This window comes from Paroedura picta, chromosome 2 (genome assembly GCF_049243985.1).
Source record: "Paroedura picta isolate Pp20150507F chromosome 2, Ppicta_v3.0, whole genome shotgun sequence".
Lineage (NCBI taxonomy): Eukaryota > Metazoa > Chordata > Lepidosauria > Squamata > Gekkonidae > Paroedura > Paroedura picta.
In genome coordinates, this window is record NC_135370.1 from 101,392,456 (window position 1) to 101,412,578 (window position 20,123).

A 20,123-nucleotide genomic window follows, 5' to 3' on the forward strand; every position below is an offset into this window, starting at 1 on the left:
AAGTCTGGAATCCCTTTAGAGTGAACTAGATCCAATATGTATACACCCGCCCTCCCCCCCAAAACGAAAGGTGTTTGATTCCCTCTACTGGATGAAAATCATATCTGCAGGATTATCATGCAGCAGAACAATTTCTGGAGCAAAAGCTTTTATTATTATTAATAATAACCAAAAAATCAGCTTGAGTTCAGTGGCACCTTTAAAACCAACATAGTTTAATTCTGGGTATAGGTTTTTGTTTGCATGCACACTTCTTCAGATACCTCCTGGGATGGCTTTTAGCTCTGGGACTGCAACGGAAGATTCTTTAAGTATCACAGAACAAAGTGTGCTGAAGCTTTGCCAAAAACAGCATCTTTGCCCTCACCGGATGCTTAATGTGCTTGTGTCAGATGAGGGGGTGGGGCTTCTGCTGAACATGAATGCAGCTGTACCAATCAATACAACGCTATCTCCTTGAGAGAGGGAGAAAGAGAAACATGCAGAAACATGCCATCACAAATCATAGCCTCCCAGACTGGAAGGCCTTTCTGCTAGATACAGGTAGAACCAGTGTAGCCCCGCTGACATTTAGCAGAAAGCCCCCATCATTTTGGTTGACTTAATCCATCCCTGCTCTATTATCATGATGCCAACTGAATGCCATTTACTCATGCAATTGGTAAGCAAACTGGGTATTCATGAAGTGAAGGATTCTCCAGCTTTTTCTGTGCCTTCTAGCACTCCTGAGAAGCAGGAATGAAGAACAAACATTCAGTTTCTTCTATGTTCTTAACTTTAAAATGTAACACTCAGAAGCCTCTCTGAGTGTTCTGTAGTCCAGTAGCCACCGGAGCTGCAGTAGTCATGTGTGGGTTTTCCCCTCAGTCCTATACATTTGCAATTTAGTGGCTACAAATACTACAATACACTTTCATTCAATGTAAATCTTTCATTTGTTAAAACCAGATTCTGGCCCTCTAATTTGTTAGCTGTTTATATTAAAGGTCTCCTACTTGAAAGTTTCTTCTCTTTAAAGTGACAGGTACACTTTATGAAGTAGGATTCTCTATAGCAGGGGTAGTCAACCTGTGGTCCTCCAGATGTTCATGGAATACAATTCCCATGAGCCCCTGCCAGTGTTTGCTGGCAGGGGCTCATGGGAATTTTAGTCCATGGACATCTGGAGGACCACAGGTTGACTACCCCTGCTCTTTAGAACACTACAACCTTATGGATTCTTCCAGATTCCACTGTTTCCAAGGCAGCGGCAACAGTGGTTGCTGAGCCATCAGGAAGAGCCCCATGAGCCATGAGCCACCAGCAGCAGCCCCCACCACCACCCCGACCACCACCCCCTCTCTACTTCCCCTCCCTCTATGACAGAACAGCACCGAGCACCACCCTAACTGACTGCAGTCTCTGGCGGAAACTTTTTGTGCCGTTGAAAGGGGGTGAAGCAGCAGCAGCAGCTGGGCCTCAGAGACCTCCGCCTGGACTAGGACTTCTGCCACCTACCAATGAGCGCTATTGCCCACCTCCCTGGCCCACTGGCTTGGCCCCCATTCCCTACGAGCCGCTGCGCTTCTTCTGTCCTGCCGCAGAGAGTGCTGCGCAATGTGGAGCTGGGGCACACCAGCAGCAACAGCCAGATGGGGAGATTTGTGAGCTAGGCATTCGTCTGAAGGAGCTAGAATTGCTGGCCCTCACTGGGGATGGCTCGGACCCACAGCAGTGTGAGTACCAAGAACAAGCTGTCCCAAAACTTCTTGGCACAGAGCTCTCAAATGAATCTCTTGATCTTGTACTTACCCTAACTATCCTATTCAGTGTTGTTGGGAAAGTAGCTCAGACATAATATGGGACAACATCTTTAGCTGCACATGCCAAATAAGTATACTAATGGTGCTATACAATTCTACATCAAATACACGACTTCGTTCAGCCTATGTTCGACAATAGTACCCCAACCATTGATCGCATGAGCCAGCATATTTTTAAATCCTTCCATACAGACCTGATAGGTATCAGAAAAGGCTTTCCCACAAGCTTGACTAGGTTCTGTTTGGGGCATGTTTCTATAATTGCACAGCTGCACAGTTTAGGGAATTCCTTATTCTAACCTAAGCACTAGGACAGGATGTGACAAAAACGTCACTTCTGTAAAATTCCTAAAAGACTCAGAACCGTGTTCTTCAAGAAATCTGGTGACTTCAATATGGGTACCCACATGCACCAAGTTTCCAGCTCCTCAGCTCATTTTAGTAATTCCCATAAAGAAGCCAGTGTTGCCTTGCCAGATGTGTTGCCAAATCACACCCTAAGATCCAGTTAAATCTCTAAGGTTTGCTCCATGTTGAACCAGTGTAGCTAAGCAGTTGGAGTTTTCCTGTCTACTCTTCTAATCCTGTTATCCAAAACTACAGAGGTGTGGAGCATTGCAGGTCGGGGTGGGAAATTGTTGTTAGGGGCAGCAAAGGAATAAGTGGCTACTTTGTTAATTCAGAGAGGATTTTAATGATACCATTCAGAATGCTGGTTTGCAACCTGGCAACCCCTTAGGATGGGTTTTATTCAAGACTTATCTACCCGAGACACACAGCTTCCAAGAATCAGTACAGTCAGTTGAGACAAGCTCTCTCCGCTAATTTAGAACATGTATTAACAGCAAATTCTGATCTCAGTTTTTAAGACCCTGGATATCAAATATTTGGAAAGCCTTTAAAGGGAAGAGGCTGAATCATTGACTTGGAAAAGCTATTTTTTTGAAACCTGAAGACAGGGCCTTTCTTATGGCAAAAGAAGACTGCATAACACCTAACAATTATTTCAAAAATATATTACACAAATTTTGGATATGATAGCTATCAAAAGCCTGGAAAGAAGCTAGCAATAATGGATTATTAAGTTACTAGTTGTGGTGTTTTGATGAATTTTACTTGTTAAAAGTAAGATATAGTTAACTCGTTGAGTTAAAAAAAGAGACAGCTCTAAGAATTGGACAGCTGTTCTGGTGTTAGAAGCCAGAAACCAATGGAGTTCCAGTGGCCCATATCATAGGCTGCAGAAAATCAGTGGAGTCCCTAGGTTGTTGTTTTTTTTAAAGACTCTGTGTGCTATGCCCATGTATCAGATCAAAGTTTACCATCTGCACTGAAGCAGCAGGGTGATTGTGGCTGCTGATTAATTCCAGGACAGTGCTGGCTCCCTGCTCTGGAGCAAAATGGTTAGGAGTGGGTTTATTTATTTATTCATCGATTTATATATCACACCTCTCAGACATTGATGCTTGAAGGTAACTATGTGCTGCGCTGCAATGCATAAGATTAGTCTTTTAATAAGGTTATTCACTAAGTAGAAATTCATTCCAAATATTGTCATCTCACTATATGATTGTTCCATCCCAAAGACTATATTTTGTATTGTTCAGAGCTTTAATATGATGGTGTTAACTTGGTTGGCTAGCTGTGAGCTGATGGTTTACATTCTTTTCCCCCAAAGGACTGTATGTTTATGTTCATCTTTGTTGAGCAACTAGCATCACCATCTGTTCTTTTCCAGATAAGCTCTTGAAGGCACTAAAAGACGAAAAGACACAACATGTAATGACAGGACTGCCTCTGAAGAAACATTCACCTGCATCGTGAGAGTGGTTACAGTCTGACTTTGGCCTACGTTATAGTTGTGGACTCACCTTTATTATATTGATGGTTAGGCATTTTTCTCCTTTGCTGCTGAGCTGGAAATGGACAGTTCCTTCTTCCGTTAGCATTTTGTACATTGTTTCGTCTAAGACTGTAGATTTCAAATATAAAACAACCTTAAATTTCAGCCTTGTAATTCTTCAACAGTTATCTGACTATGAGCTCACTACAGAACAGTTACATCCTTTCCAGCTTAAATATATATATTTCAAGGCTTAGTGCTCTCATTTTACATAAAAGATTGGCAGCAGAAGGGCTGAGAAATGTATAATTTCTCATCCCTAGCTGTCTATGTGAACAGGATCATGTCTGAGGTGACAGGAGAAGATCCATGGGCCACTCATATGTGCAGTTATCACTTGGTAGCTGTAATAGCGATTTTACAAATGTGGGTGCAGAGTTTATCCTAAGCTTTTGTTTTCACTCTGTGCAGTCAGCCAAGATAGAATTTCCTGTTGCACATGGCCATACAGTCCGCACTCCTAACCACTACACCAAACTGGCTCTCAGAAGAGAACAGAACAGTTCTATTAGAACAGAAGAGTTCTATTTCTTTAAAAATCTGAGTCCATTGGCACCTTTAAAACCAACAAAGATTTGTTCAAGGCATGAGCTTTCGAGTGCAAGCACTCTTTTTCAGGCCCTCAAAAGCTCACACAATCAAAAGCTCATGCCTTGTTGTGCTGCTTCAGACCAACAGGCCTACCCACCTGAATTTTAAAATCTGATTGATCCACTAGATGGCAGTATGTAACAATACTTCTAAGCTTGAAATTTTGCCACTTGGAATAATTGTTTTCCAAAAAAGGGAATTTGTAACACCTGTCACTGTAACTCCCCACTCCCCCATTTGAGAAGTATTTTATATCAAATTAGAGAGAACAAACCCAGGTGCTTCTGAAATTATGCCTGATTTCCAGGGTAATATGGCAGCCTCTATGGCAACACATCCTTGTTGAAGCCCTGCTCCTTCCTATCGACCGCCTTCTCCACTTTTCCAGTCATTTCTCAAACTGAAGCTGGCAATCTATTAATGTTGCCAGTGAAAGACTGCTAAAAGCAGCTGTGTTGACTTAGGGCAAGTAAGTGAGTTTAGACTGGTCACCAAGGACAGCTATTTGTAGACTGGGAGAGGAGAAGCTGCCTCAATATGTGCTAGCACTGAAACACCAAGGGTCACAGACAGACAGAGACAGAGACCAAGGGCAGCAGGTAAGGTGCTCTCATGCCCAACTCTAGGAAACAATAGTCAATTCAGAAACTTCAGTTTAATGGAGTAAAAAAAGCAGCAAAGAAGACACCGAAAAATACATTGCACTAAAAAAGCAAAAAGCAAACAATGTTTCAATATAAAAGAACAATTCAAACAAGGGGGGGGGGGGAGAATAAAGAAAAATTGATTCTTGAAATAATTGTCCCAACACTGAAAATTGTCCAAACACTGACAATTACTGACACGATTTTGAATCCTAAATAACTGACCTGGTCTAACCTGCCCATCCCAGAAATATCAAAGTGTGCTCAACTTGGGTAATATTGAATAGAATCTTAAATATAATGAGTCCCAGGTAATATTTGTAATGGAAAAGCCTCTCTTTTTCTCTCTGTCTCACACACACTCTCACTCTAGAGGCAAAGCCTGTTGCACCCAGGAATACAACGGGTGCTAGTACTTATACCTGCACTGTGACCTTCCTGGGATCTGGCCCTCTTCACACACACATCCAACCTTGAGATCCAGTGTGGTGAAGTTGTTAAAGGGTAGCAGACTCTAATCTCAAGAGGTGAGTTTGATTCCTGATTCCACATCCATATGTAGCCAGCTGGGTTGTCAACTTCCAGGTGGGGGCCTGGAAACCTTCAGGAAGATGAGAGTTGGGAAGATGAAGTCAGCATGAAAGAGAAGGAGGAAGTAAGAGAGAAAGAAAGAGGGGGAAGGGAAAGAGGGCATCAGTACTGCTGGAGAAAACAGCAGCTTTGGAGGGCACTGGCCCTCCTACTCCCATCCCCATACAACAGTGTCTACTTAGGTTACCACTGTCCTCACCTTCCTATCAAACCCCATATCTTCTAAAGGTCAGGTAAGGCAGTCCATGGAGGGAGGTGCTGCCTCATTCCTGCCCCTCCCCCGTATCTCCCAAAGACAAAGCTGTGGGGAAGACCACAGTGGGGGCTACCTCTTTCCCACCTAGTCCCACATCTCCCAAAGTCCAGGCTGGGTAGGGAAAGCCATTGGGCGTGGGATGCCTCCTTCCCACTCCCCACGTCTCTCAAAGGACAGGCTGTATAAGTAAGGCAGGGAGGCTGCTTCCTTCCCATCCCCTCACATCTTCCAAGGGCCTGGCTGGGTGGGAAAGGCTGCTGGATCCCACCAGCCTCTCTAAGGAGAAGGAGGGTAGGGAAAAGCAAAGAGCATTCCATTGGCAACTGTAAGGCCCTGGGGAGGTGTTGTGATCCCAGGTCCTGTTAGGGAGGATTCCTCAGAGATAAAGCCTTACCAGGAGCTCCAAGCTTCACCTGAGCCTCATCTTAGCCCAATCAAATGTTCAACAGGCATAAAGCTCTGAATAGCAGGAGGGAAAGGAGCTGGTCTTAGATTCCAAAGTTGTTGCAGGAGCTCTTCATTCCTCTGCCCAGCATCCAGCTCCCTGCCCTGTCAGCCCACCTATCTCACCTAAGCCAATTAAGCAGTCAGCTATATGTTGAAGAAACTCCAGTCTTAAAAGCAACATACCTTTGTTAGCAAGATAGTTGCTGACTGCAGAAGACTGTGAGTCACCATGGAGTGAGGATTGAGAGGCTGCTAATAGCCTATATTAACTTGAGGCTGGGAGGCCTGAGTTTTGGAACTGCTCCTTCTGCTGATGCTCTTGGACTGCCTGAATAAGTTTTGACTCATTGGACTGAGTTAAGACATTGATTGCATTATGTCTGTCCTTTGGCATTCTGTTTTTGAAATACTGATTCTCTCTGCCTCCCTTGCAGATCATTTGTCCTTCCTTCCAGCACAGAGCTGAAACCTAAGGCCAACACAGGAGGCAAAGGAAGCAACTGGCTTCCCTCCCTTGCCTGGAGGGTGGGAAGAGGCTGAGATGGGATAACTTACTAGCAGCAGGGTCTTTGAGAGAGGACAGCACTTTTTCTACCCAGCAAGCAAACAGCAGGAACAGGACAGATAAACCCCATGATTGGCCCACAATGGAAGAGCGCTCAATCCCTATTGGCAGCATGCCCCTAGGCAGGGCCAATCAGGTAGGGAGTGACTTGTCTGCGTTAAACTTCAACTTTATGTCTAATGGTGATGATGATGATATGATGATATATTGTAGGCCTCAAATGTTCAGAGAGTGGTGGAGAAGAGATGGACATGGCTTGGCTGTGTTTTCCTTCCAGCAGTAAGGCCAGCCACAGCACTATAGTAAGTGAGAAGGGGGTTTTCTGTGGCCTCCCTGTCAGCCAACCATTAGGCAGAAGGGGAATCTTTCCCCCTTCAAAAGGAAAGTACACAGATGCCCACAGACTCCCTTGCATTCCTCTTGGAAATGCATCCTTTGCCTCAGTCCAGGGCTGTTAGAGGCTTCCTTCACAGCAGGCCTGATGGGAAGGAAGGGGGATATTCCACTAATAGGAGGCTTTTGAACCTTCAGCATTTTGTCAGAGTGTACGGTCATGATTTTATTTATATTACTAGTCTGAAAGCCTGTTGCATTGAGGGATACAACAGGCGCTGGGGGGAAGGTGGTGGGCAGGCCCCAGACAGCAGAGGAGGCAGGGATCTGGCTCAGAGGGGGGGTGCTGTGGGTCAGGGCGCAGTTGAGGGAGTGATCTCTCCTTCCCAGACGTGCGAGAGAAGCGGAGGAGCCCAGCAGGCAAGGTCAGTGGCAGGGAGGATCAGGGCCGTGGACCTCGCCTTCTGTCTGGCCCCCCTCCCACCGAGGACGGGCAGCCTCGAGGCCCAGCAAACATGCAATTGTTTGGAAGCATTGGTGCACTGAGGCCAGCAGGCTTGTGAGGCTGGAAAAGGCAATGCAGAGTAAATGAATGGAGTTAAGCAACCATTTCAATTAATCCTTCGCAAGACATAATGTTTTCTCCAAGGCCAAACAAATGCCTGGAGAATGTAACGGGGTGGATGAGAGGCAGTGTTCACTGATGCTCAGCCCAGACAAGATTGAAGTGATGTTGGTCAATGAGAAAGTCAAATGAGTACTAAGTCAGTTGGTCTCAGAGAGGGTTGAGCTCCTAAATAGTTTGTGACCTGGGTACTGAAGGACCATATTCTCCCACACTGCCATGCCTACTAAGTAAGATAGTCAACAGAAGCTCTTACCTGTAGAAGCTAGGCAACAGTTGGAGGTTTCTTTTGTACAGTCTTGTCCTGCATGAAGCTTACCTGGTGCCTATCTTGTTGACTCATGATTATGTGAAACTATCTTATACTGAATCAAACTCTTGCTCCATCAAGATTAGTACTGTCTACTCAGACTGGCAGCAGCTCACCATAGTTCCTGGTAAAGGTCTTTCACATCACCTGCTACCTTGTCCTTTTAGCTGGAGATGCCAGGGATTGAACCTGGAACTTTCTTGATGCCAAGCAGATGCTCTTCCATTGAACCACGGTCTCTCCCTGAGCTAGATGATATTATCTGCAGTTTTCCTCACCTTTAATATTTACCCTTTCTCAATGCTTAGTTTGAACTTTTTAAACTTGCTGGCTGCACGTAGAGGAGTGGGGGAATCAAACCCAGTTTTCCAGATTAGGGTCTGCCACTCTTAACCATTACACCACACTGGCTCTCAAAGAGCTTGTCACCTGACTCTTATAGTAAGCAGGTAAGATGGGATAGACCTCAAAGCAGATGATGCCTTTCATGCTGCCTTGAAAAGGTGACCTTCCCCTGTGGTTTGTCCTACCATAGAGGGATGTAGCAGCTGAGGAAGAGGCTTGGGATGGGAAGGCCTCTGGGTTCAGATTGAACCTTCAAGGCCAATTTATCTATCCATGCTTTAGAGAGACATTTATAATGACACATAATAGCTGGGGATAAAGTGCCAGTTCTCTTCCCACATTTTCCAATTATGCATGCCAGACAGTAATTGTCAGGTGCAATTTATCCCCATTCTGAAAAGCAGCCTGCTGAATTAATCCATCCATCTGCACTGTAATCAGGGAGGCGGCATTTACAAAAAGAAAGAACTGCACTTCTGCACAAAATCTAAAAAATGAAAGCCACATGCTTTCATTTCAGGTTCCTTAACAATTCTCTTTAAAAAAAAATCCTGTATGGGGTATCATCAGAGCACCCCTCCTAGGGGTGGTGATTCAGTAGCTTCCAGTACAGAGCACCCACAGATATATTCAGGTCCTCCCTGCTGGAATGCAGCAAATTCTTCCCCATCAGAAATCGGACACTCCGTTGGCCTTTTAGCAATGGGAACCGTTAGATAACAAAACAAGGAAGTGTTTGAGGTCTGTTTTACTTTGCTGCAAGAGAAATCCTTGAGTGCCATAATCAGTTTGTTCTCATTATTCTACTCCCACTTTTCAACCCAACAATTTGAACCTATGTTTTTAAAGTCACACTTGTGAAGAATTAAATTTGACCACATGATTGAATTGGAACCACCTTTATTCACCCTACACAAGCCAAGTCAGAAAAAAAATGCTTACAAGTAAATGTAGGTAGTATGTTGAATTTATATGCTCTGTGTGTTGTGCTTCTCCCTTTTGAAGAAACAGAATAACAAACACATAACAGAATTATATTGAAAAAGGTGACCAAGCTTATCTCTGGGCTTTTCCACATGGTGGCTTGGGGGGGGATCAATTCTGCCCCCCCATACTGCTCGTTAATCCCCAATTTTCATATGCATTTCTATAGAGAACCTGCTTAAACTATGAAAAGGGGAGAAATGCCAGATGATAGGTTTATCATCCTACAAAACCCCTATATTTCTCCCTGTGGACAAGTCCAGCACTAGGTCAGCTCTCTGATCTCCTTGACAAAACCTGCATGGTGAAATGCTTAGAGCATTATATAGAAAGCTAGTAACCTATCACCTGGCATTTTCCCCTTTTGTTGTGCTGGCACATTGCTCGGTGCAGTCCAGTTTTTCTTCATTTTTACAACACTACATTGTTGCCTCTTGTGGCGCAGAGTGGTAAGGCAGCAGACATGCAGTCTGAACCTCTGCCCATGAGGCTGGGAGTTCGATCACAGCAGCCGGCTCACGGTTGACTCAGCCTTCCATCCTTCCGAGGTCGGTAAAATGAGTACGCAGCTTGCTGGGGGGTAAACGGTAATGACTGGGGAAGGCACTGGCAAACCACCCCGTATTGAGTCTGCCATGAAAACGCTAGAGGGCGTCACCCCAAGGGTCAGACATGACCCGGTGCTTGCACAGGGGATACCTTTACCTTTACCTTACATTGTTGCATTGATACTTTAGGGATCTTAAAGGGGAGGAGAGTGTTGTGGCAATACTGATGACAACAGTCCCTTTCCTTGAAAATTCTCATTAATCAATGCATGTGCAGAAGAAAACATGTGATTTCATAACTGTGAAAATGTACAGGGAAGGCAGATATGTGGAAGCACTGTGCTCAAACTGACTGCCAAGAAAATATGGATGTGTGGGAAAGTTCTCAGTTTAAAAACTCCCAGGAGACAAAGTGTTCTGGAGGTGCTGAGATGCCATCACCCTGAGACAATGACCAGCATCAGAGTTGGCATTGTTGGATGGCTGATGAAGTCACATCACATCAGAGGGATCATGACCACCCCAATCCACTGTGGCACAGTAATAGCAGCGGTCCCACATTTAGAGTTGCTAAGTCCCCACTGGCCACTGGTGGGGATGGGGGATTAGGGTTGCCAGACCCAGGATGGGAAACCCTTGAAGATTTGGGGGGGGGGGGGATTTTTTAGCCTGTGCTTTTGAAATGAGCACACCAGTCATAGGCATTCTGGATCCATTTCCAAATGAGTAAATAGTTCATTATTTTATAAAGCACAAGTTTCTATTGCTACATAAGCCAGTTGGCATGAAGTTCTGCAGCAGGGCTTCCTAGGTTGATTCTCTTTGGAGGAACAAGTACAGGAGACTCATGGGTTGTATAAAAATATGGAGATAAATGTATTTTATGTATGGAAAACTTTGTAACAAATCAGAAAGCCAGTTTGGTGTAGTGGTTAGGAGTGCGGACTTCTAATCTGGCATGCCGGGTTCGATTCTGCGCTCCCCCACATGCAGCCAGCTGGGTGACCTTGGGCTCACCAAGGCACTGATAAAACTGTTCTGACCGGGCAGTGATATCAGGGCTCTCTCAGCCTCACCCACCCCACTGTTGTGGGGAGAGGAATGGTAAGGCGACTGTAAGCCGCTTTGAGCCTCCTTCAGGTAGGGGAAAGCGGCATATAAGAACCAACTCTTCTTCTTCTATATGCTTTATTTGCTGATAAGCAACTGGAGCTCAGGTGGAAGCAAAGAGGTACTCTTACAGGGCAGCAAATCCATTGCTTCAGGTCACAGAGACCCAGATATATCCTGTAACCAAACATGTTTCAGTCAGTTCACATCTGTGTCTGTCTGTTTCTCTCTCATTCTCTCTCAACCTGGATGGAGTATGACTATCAGCAGCCAACTCCGCCAGAAATTTGGGAGTGATTCTTGATGCCTCCTTTTCTATGGAGGCTCAGATCATGACGGTAGCACAGTTGGCATTTTACTACCTCCGCCAAGCCAAACTACTAGCGGCCTACTTGGCCCCAGAACACCTAGCCACAGTGATCCATGCGACGGTCACCTCTAGATTGGACTTCTGCAACTCTCTTTACACTGGCCTGCCCTTATCTGGAAACCACAACTGGTCCAGAATATAGCTGCCAGGGTCCTCACAGCAACACCGAGGAGGTCCCACATCCAGCCCATCCTCCAGTAGCTGTGCTAGCTTCCAGTTGAATTCTGGATCAGGCTGAAGGTTTTGGTTATCACCTTTAAGGCCATACACGGTCTGGGCCCAGTGTACCTACGGGATCGCCTCTCTGCCTACACCCCTCAAAGAGCCAAGCTCCACCAACTCCAGCTTCCTGGTCCCTGAACCCAAGGAAGCCTGCTTGACCTCAACCAGGGCGAGAGCTTTCTACATTCTGGCCCCCACCTGGTGGAATGAGCTCCCAGAGGAGATCAGGGCCCTGACGGAACTCAAACAACTCCACAGGGCCTGCAAAAGGGAGCTCATTTGGTTGAGGTTGACCAGTACCACCACTTCCAATCGGCCCCCCCTTAGCCACTCTCCTCCAATCGACATTGCAGGCTCACCCAACCCACTGGGCCATCAGTAAGCGTTGAGTTATTGTTCTCCCCAAATGTTCTACTGTTCATAATGTTATAGTCATTATATTATTATATAAACCGCCCTGAGCCTTCGGGGAGAGCAGTATATAAATGTAATAAATAAATAAATAAATACATTGATGAAAGGTGTTTTGATATTGATCCATGTCATAACTACAAATAATGTGCTTAATTTTAAAGGAGACTAAAATGTATTATTGAAGGTCTTCAGCAAATTTCTGAGGTTCTGAATCTCATAATTCTTACTCATATTCACTCTAGAAAGTCAGGGCGAGTTTATCCATGTAGCACATGTAGCACATGCAACGGGCCCTACGATTCCAGGGGCCCCACACGGTGTCTCCCCACATGGATTAGGACCTTAGCCTGTCTCCTCCCCCCTCTCCCCTCTTTAAGGACACTTGGAATGTCACCCCTTTCCACTGTGGGGGGGCCACTCCACTCCTAGTCTGGCTCCTCCTACCACCATTGTACTCTGATATGCCCTTGTGTATCCTTAATTGGGCTTTGGTGCTACAAGCCCTTTGAATCCTTAAACCACTCCTGCAGAAAGTAAGTCCACAACAAGGCATAAAGAGGCCACATCTTCTTAACTGCTACAGAGAGATCCAGTAGGCAGCCTTTCCTATCTGTGGCTTTTTGATTTACACCATTGGATGAGAATCTCAGCTTGCAAACAGATATACAGCAGATGAAGGTTTGACATGCTCAAAAAGGCACTCAAGTTCAAGACAAAGTTTCCTAATCTTTTGCACAATCATCCCCAGAAAAAACTAGTTTTATTAGTTTGCAGCAAGAAGTCAACTACACAGTGGTGATTACCTGGCATTTACAATGCCCAAATCTCTCCTGAATAGTCTGCAGATATTGAAAATAACTTTTGAAACAGATAGCTTAAATTTAACTTGTGGTTATTCCAGTGTCCAATGTAAAAGAAAGGGTGAGTATGACTGAATCGTATCCGGGGGTATGATTAATACCAGCATCCACCAAGGCCTCTTATAGGACCCTCCTAGGCAGGTCTAATCAGAATCATACTCAGATCTATTCAATGGGATCTGTTCTCAAGGAAATGTGTTCAGGATTGCACCAGGGAGACACCTAGGTAGGGAGACACCTAGGTAGTACTTTCCTCTGGAAGAAAGAGCCCCACTAGGCAAATGAAAAGTGTACAACAGAGGACGCTTGGGGGAAAGCTAACTAAGGGTTGGTGGAAATGTTTTATTACTTTTTTCATCAAGGAAAGTTTAAAATTGTGGATTAAGCATGACCATACAGTCTTCTTTAGTACAGGCCAGGGACATCATAGATGCTGTGAGAGAGAAAGAAAAAAACTTTATTAGAGTTATGCTGTGGAAAGGCACACAGTGTTAATGGCTGCTTCTCCTCCCACAGTACAACTAATAAGCTTGCTATACTTTCACACCCCTGTGTGCTAGTTGTATAGGGGAGAGGTCCAAATACTATCACAAATCTGTGAGGACAAACCACCATGCAGCAGCCACATCAGCAGCCTGTCCTTGAATCAGGAGGAGTCTGCTGCAAGTGAGGCTGAAGGGCAGAGAGGAATGGGTCGGATGGCATTCAGGATTCCTAACACATGTGCATCTTATTCCCTCCAAGAAAATGTACTCCAACCTGCACTCTATGTTTTATTGATTTCTTATCAATCCTGCCAGTGAATTCACTGGTCTCTAGCTCATCAGTAAAATGATCAGCCCATACTTAACAAATTCCCTCACAAATGCACAAATATATAATTTTCTAAGTTACAGGAAACACCGCCAAACTGACTTTATGTATACTGCTTAACTCCTCCAGGCAACACAGAATTTTGAGGGGAGCATAGTATCTGTCAAAGAAGGCAAAGGAACACATGGGAAGAGTAAGGGAAAAAGGCATTTCCCTTACTCCTGGTTAGGAAACGACTCATCTAGCCCTGGAACTGAGGAGGGCATCCTTAGTACTCATACTTGTCTTGAGAATCTTCACAACTTATTAGTGCAACAGTACAGCCATTTTAATACACTCAATTTCAGTGTACTTAATCTTGTCATCTTATGAAAAATGGTTCCCTTGATACCTGATGATATTCAGGCAGAGCAGAACTTGACACTATATGTAACAGTCTTCTCTTTAGTTGCACTATTGTCAAGGTTCAAAACTGTTTTATTCAGAAATCCGGCAGAAATTCTGACATGGTCTCATTTACAGAATAGACCCAACTTGAGCTTTGATACCACACAATAGTGGAAAAGGCACCCAAATATTTATCTGTTGTCCAAGTCTCGATCTGATGGTGTTTGTCTGTTAGCTAGAACATTAGTGAGTTCAGAGACTTAGTGAATGTGGGTAAGTCCAAGCAGAAAGGATGTGTGTGTATTACCTCTGAAGTCTGTTGCCTTGAAACCCCACGTGCTCACCATAAATAAGCTGTGATTTGACTACACTTTCTACCACCACCACGTTTCCTGAATAGTTTGTAGCTGAAGAATTGTAATGCTGCAGTGAACAGGAGCTGGTGAAGAACAAACTGCACCATAAAAACAAAACATCACTACTATTAGCAGATGGGGAAAATAGTTTGCCAAGTTTGTAAATGAAAAGAAATCTTTTTAGGGGTGGCTTTTGAAGAGTCAGAAGAAAATGATAAGCTGATGAAGATACCTAAGAGCAGGTAGGCTTGAGAAAGCAGATTAGTTGCCCTGAGGTAAACTTAAGTATGTTGACAGAAATGAGGACAGCATCAAGCCTAATTAGTACAGGTGATTTCTGGAAGAACTCTTGACTACTGAGTATTCTTAAGGCTGTAAAAAAAACATCTGTTATGAAAAGATGTAACTCTTGAGAATTGGATGTCAACTAGGGAAGAAAAAAATATCTTTATATGCTTTCCATTCCCAGCTGAAACTAATAGATAAACCATTGAATTCATTTACCAATATAACTAGTTTTAATTCTAATTTTAGAGAATTTCACTGATCATTTTTTAAATGAGAATGACCTGAATCTGATCTCAGTTCTCTCCCTCCCCTATACAACCCTGATTATTACACTTGGTTTGTGGGGAGGGGCAGCAGCTGTAAATGCTCCATTTGAGGCAGTATCATTGAGAACTGTGATTCCCGGTTCCATAAATACAGAACAATGGATATAGACTAAGAGCTGAAGAGAAGAGCTGGATTTTTGTACCCTGATTGTTACTACCCAAAGGATTCCCAAAGTGATTTGCAATCGCCTTTCCTTCATCTTGCCTCAACAGATACCCTGTGAGGTAGGTGAGGCTAAGGGAGCTCTGAGAGAACTGTGACTGACCCAAGGACACCGAGCTGACAGCATGTGGAGGAGTGGGAAATCAGACCTGGTTTTCCAGATTAGAGGTTGCCACTGATAACCACTACACCAAACAATCCTAAGCAGCTCTACTCAGAAGCACGTCTCTTTTTATTCAGTGGGCCTTATTCCCAGAAAAGTGTTCATAAGGTTGCAGCCTGAGTGAAGGAGTGGTGTGTGTGTGTGTCTCTTATATTCAGACACATGGTGATCACAGACAGCTCAACGATTTTGGAGCCCTAGACAAACTATGGACTTAGTGTTCTCCTCGTTCAATATCAAGAAAAATGAGATGATCCATAATTTCTGAAGTGAGAAAAGATTCTGTTCTGTCCAAATTTGGTGACCTTTAAAGCTTGGTGGCTTATGCAACTGCAAGGCAGGCCCTCATGGTGACACATTGTGGGGCTGTCATCAAATGTTTTATAGATATAATAGGCTAAAACTGGTTGTTCCCATTCTATTTAGAAATCTGCTGGGAGTCTATGATGTCACAAATATTTGCTTGCTGAAAGAAGGATAAGTCATGGACATGAAGCTGTTGGCAGTGCAGATCACTGGGGCGGGAAGACCAATCTTAAAGAAGGCTTGGGGGTACAAGAGACCAGTTAGTGCAAGAAGGCTGGGAAGAAGGCACTTTGAGTAGCATGTCAGCTGAGGGTGCAAGGGGAAGCATGGAGACATCTATATGAATAGCATTTATTATAGACCACCTGAGTGCTGGTGTGATGGGATGAAAGGGTTGGTAGGATGAAGGCAAAGTGAGATCAAGGTTAAGGGGCAAGGATGAGAGAGGTGATGACTATTGACAGGATGGCATAGTATCCCATCAGAATAGAAAAGTAGCTGCAGTTCTCAGCAGGCATGGAATCCATGCACTGCTATTGACATCCATGGAAAACGGATAATGTTTACAAATGTCACATTTCTGGTGTCAATCACTATTGTGCAGATAATTTTAGTCCTTTATGATTTTCATTAACTAATGTTCACAGCATCTTTAAAGTTAAACAGTGAATTTGCATGTGAACACATTTTGTGTTTTTAAAAATGTTTGAAGAACAAAAATACTTACAAATAGGTTATCCCAAAGTATGTTCTGCTGCAACCTGTGCTTGCATCAAGAATATTTTGCACTATGCTCTTTAAAATTTCCCACTGAAAACTATATTGTAACTATTATCATATAAAAGGTTTAATATATGTCAAATTATACACCATATTTTTACTTCATAAATGCATTGAGTTCATAGATAGTATATGCTAGAACATAATTTATCTTTCCAGAAGTCCCCTTAATTTTAAAACAAGGAGCCTACAATTCATCTACATTGTACCAATCTTTGCCAACAAAATAATTTACTTATTGAATTTGTAGATTAATACAACTTCATCTTTCAAGTGAATCTCAGGAAACATTTTTATAAAGTGGTGGATTACAGAACTTTTCAATGGAAAATAATATTTAAATTTAAAGTATGTAGATTCTCTTTGTGTAGAGGAATAATGATTCATCATTAATCTTTTCCCTTATGAACAAATTATGGACCCAAATCCCAAACACAATTATGTATACTTTAAATCCTAATGAAATTAATGGACCTAGCCATGCAAGGCTCTGTAGGGAACCTTGTTCATTAAACAGTAGTTATTTATTTTCTATATTTACAAAAGCCATTTGATAATTCAGTCTCTGAATTTCAAACTTCTAAAACATTTATGAATGTAATAAGGAGCACCTCTCACTGTAATAAATGAGTGCACTTATTGTCCATTGCTAAGCAAGCACAGATGCACAACAGTATTGTCAGCCTTCAAGGGCCTTTTCCAGGGCTGCTGTGGCCTTTGAGGGAGGACTTCTTGGAGCCAGGCCCAGCAGCAACCACCAGGTGACCTGGTACTTCTCAACTTGTATAACTCAGGACTGACTGCTTGCTACTATTCATCAGCAGACACCCCGTGGAAGCTAGTGTGGTGTAATGATTAGAGCTTCAGACTACAATCCAGGAGACCTAGGTCAGAATCATCATTGTGCTGTGTAAGTTCACTGGGTGACCATGGGCCAGTTATACATTCTCACCATAATTTACCTCACAGGATTGTTGTATACAATAGAGGAGAGGGGAATTACATAAGCTGTTTTGGGTCCCCCTTGTGAAGAAAGGTGGGGGCAGAAATGAAGTAAATAGCTAATAAATATAGCTGAAGATGGGGGAGGCAGGTAAAAATATGTTAGTGAGTAGGTGGGAAGAAGGAAGCAAGGAAAGGTGAGACTGCATCTTCATCTTAATTCACAAATATTTTTATCCAAAACTGGAATCCCTTCCTTCAAATATCAAACCACTTATTTTTTTTCTTAATTATAGGCACTGGACACTCAAGGAAAAGGGATCTACTTAAAAGTTTTTAACTGACCAAGGTTAAAGTTCTTGAAATATAGTAATCCTTCTGACATCATCATTCATCATTAATCTGAAAGATATGTCAATAACTTATAGTTTAAACAATGTTATATTTGATTAATATTAATTAATGACTATCCCAGAAAGACTATCCCAATGACTATCCCAGAAAGACGAAAACACTGCAGGAGCTCTAAGAAGCCTATTTGGATGAACAGAGAACTTCAAGAGGAACTAAGAAAGAAAAGGAAAATGTTCAGGAAATGGAGGGAAGGACAGAGATCTAAAGAAGAGTATCTACGGGTTACTAGGCACTGTAGATCAATCAGCAGAAAGGCCAAAGCTGAGAGTGAGCTAAGATTGGCCAGGGAAGCCCATTGTAACAAGAAAAGATTTTTCAGTTATGTGAGGAGCAAACGTAAAATAAAGGAGGCAATAGGCCCACTGTTGGGTGCAGATGGACAAACTCTAACGGAGGATGCAGAGAAAGCAGAAAGGCTTAGTGCCTATTTTACATCTGTTTTTTCCCACAGATCAAAGGGTTTAGGCACATCTAGAGATGGTAGTAGCCAACGGATAGTGTCTGGGTGGCAGATTAACATGGATAGAGAGGTTGTTGAGAGGCATTTAGCTGCACTGGATGAGTTCAAATCCCCTGGTCCGGATGAAATGCACCCGAGAGTGCTCAAAGAACTTTCCAGAGAACTTGCACAGCCCTTGTCCATCATCTTCGGTACCTCTTTAAGGACTGGAGATGTCCCGGAGGACTGGAAGAGAGCAAACGTTATTCCGATCTTCAAAAAAGGGAGGAAGGATGACCCGGGAAACTACAGACCAGTGAGTCTAACCTCTGTTGTGGGGAAGATAATGGAGCAGATATTAAAGGGAGCGATCTGCAAACATCTGGAGGACAATTTGGTGATCCAAGGAAGTCAGCATGGATTTGTCTCCAACAGGTCCTGCCAGACCAACTTGGTTTCCTTTTTTGGCCAAGTAACAGGTTTGCTGGATCGTGGAAATTCGGTTGATGTTGTTTACTTGGATTTTAGTAAAGCTTTTGACAAGGTTCCCCATGATGTTCTGATGAATAAGTTGAAGGACTGCAATCTGGATTTTCAGATAGTTAGGTGGATAGGGAATTGGTTAGAGAACCGCACTCAGAGTTGTTGTCAATGGTGTTTCATCAGACTGGAGAGAGGTGAGTAGCGGGATACCTCAGGGCTCGGTGCTCAGCCCGGTACTTTTTAACATATTTATTAATGATCTACATGAGGGGGTGGAGGGACTACTCATCAGTTATGTTTGCAGATGACACCAAATTGGGGGGACTGGCAAATACTCCGGAAGATAGAGGCAGAGTTCAATGAGATCTGAACACAATGGAAAAATGGGCAAATGAGAACAAGATGCAATTTAATAAAGATAGGTGTAAAGTTCTACATCTGGGTCAGAAAAATGAAAAGCATGCCTACTGGATGGGAGACACGCTTCTAGGTAACACTGTGTGTGAACGAGACCTTGGGGTACTTGTGGATTGTAAACTAAACATGAGCAGGCAGTGTGATGCAGCAGTAAAAAAGGTGAATGCCATTTTGGGCTGTATCAACAGGGGCATCACATCAAAATCACAAGATGTCATAGTCCCGTTGTATACGGCACTGGTCAGACCACACCTGGAGTACTGTGTGCAGTTCTGGAGGCCTCACTTCAAGAAGGACGTCGATAAAATAGAAAGAGTACAGAGGAGAGCGACGAAGATGATCTGGGGCCAAGGGACCAAGCCCTATGAAGATAGGTTGAGGAATTTGGGAATGTTCAGCCTGGAGAAAAGGAGGTTGAGAGGGGACATGATAGCCCTCTTTAAGTATTTGAAAGGTTGTCACTTGGAGGAGGGCAGGATTCTGTTTCTGTTGGCTGCAGAGGAGAGGACACGCAGTAATGGGTTTAAACTACAAGTACAATGATATAGGCTAGATATCAGGAAAAAAATTTTCACAGTCAGAGTAGTTCAGCAGTGGAATAGGCTGCCTAAGGAGGTGGTGAGCTCCCCCTCACTGGCAGTATTCAAGCAATGGTTGGATACACACTTTTCTTGGATGCTTTAGAATGCTTAGGGCTGATCCTGCGTTGAGCAAGGGGTTGGACTAGATGGCCTGTATGGCCCCTTACAACTTTATGATTCTATGATTCTATGATTCTATGAATATTAAATTGCAAAATTCTCAAAAAAAATAAGTCACCCTAAAGGAACTTAAAGAGCCTCTTGTGGCGCTGAGTGGTAAGCAGCAGAAATGCTGTCTGAAGCTGTCTGTACATGAGGCTGGGAGTTCGATCTCAGCAGCCAGCT

General features: G+C 43.6%; 2 protein-coding genes across 4 annotated transcripts in view; one reads left to right on the forward strand and one right to left on the reverse strand.

Annotated features, from left to right (window-relative positions):
- The first annotated feature begins 1,261 nt into the window (after positions 1 to 1,261).
- On the forward strand, positions 1,262 to 3,810 carry C2H11orf91 (chromosome 2 C11orf91 homolog). Its single transcript, XM_077318996.1, has 2 exons — positions 1,262 to 1,715; positions 3,541 to 3,810. Exons 1-2 carry the CDS (start codon positions 1,292 to 1,294, stop codon positions 3,624 to 3,626), a joined length of 510 nt encoding a protein of 169 aa, XP_077175111.1. The 5' UTR covers positions 1,262 to 1,291; the 3' UTR covers positions 3,627 to 3,810.
- Positions 3,811 to 12,814: 9,004 nt separating this feature from the next.
- Positions 12,815 to 20,123, reverse strand: part of KIAA1549L (KIAA1549 like) — a 221,903-nt gene continuing 214,594 nt past the window's right edge. For all 3 annotated transcript variants that reach the window (XM_077321898.1, XM_077321902.1, XM_077321900.1), the window contains one exon: positions 12,815 to 13,353. In XM_077321898.1, coding sequence (XP_077178013.1) covers positions 13,345 to 13,353 — 9 coding nt within the window. In that variant the 3' untranslated portion in view covers positions 12,815 to 13,344. The remainder of the gene's footprint in view (positions 13,354 to 20,123) is intronic.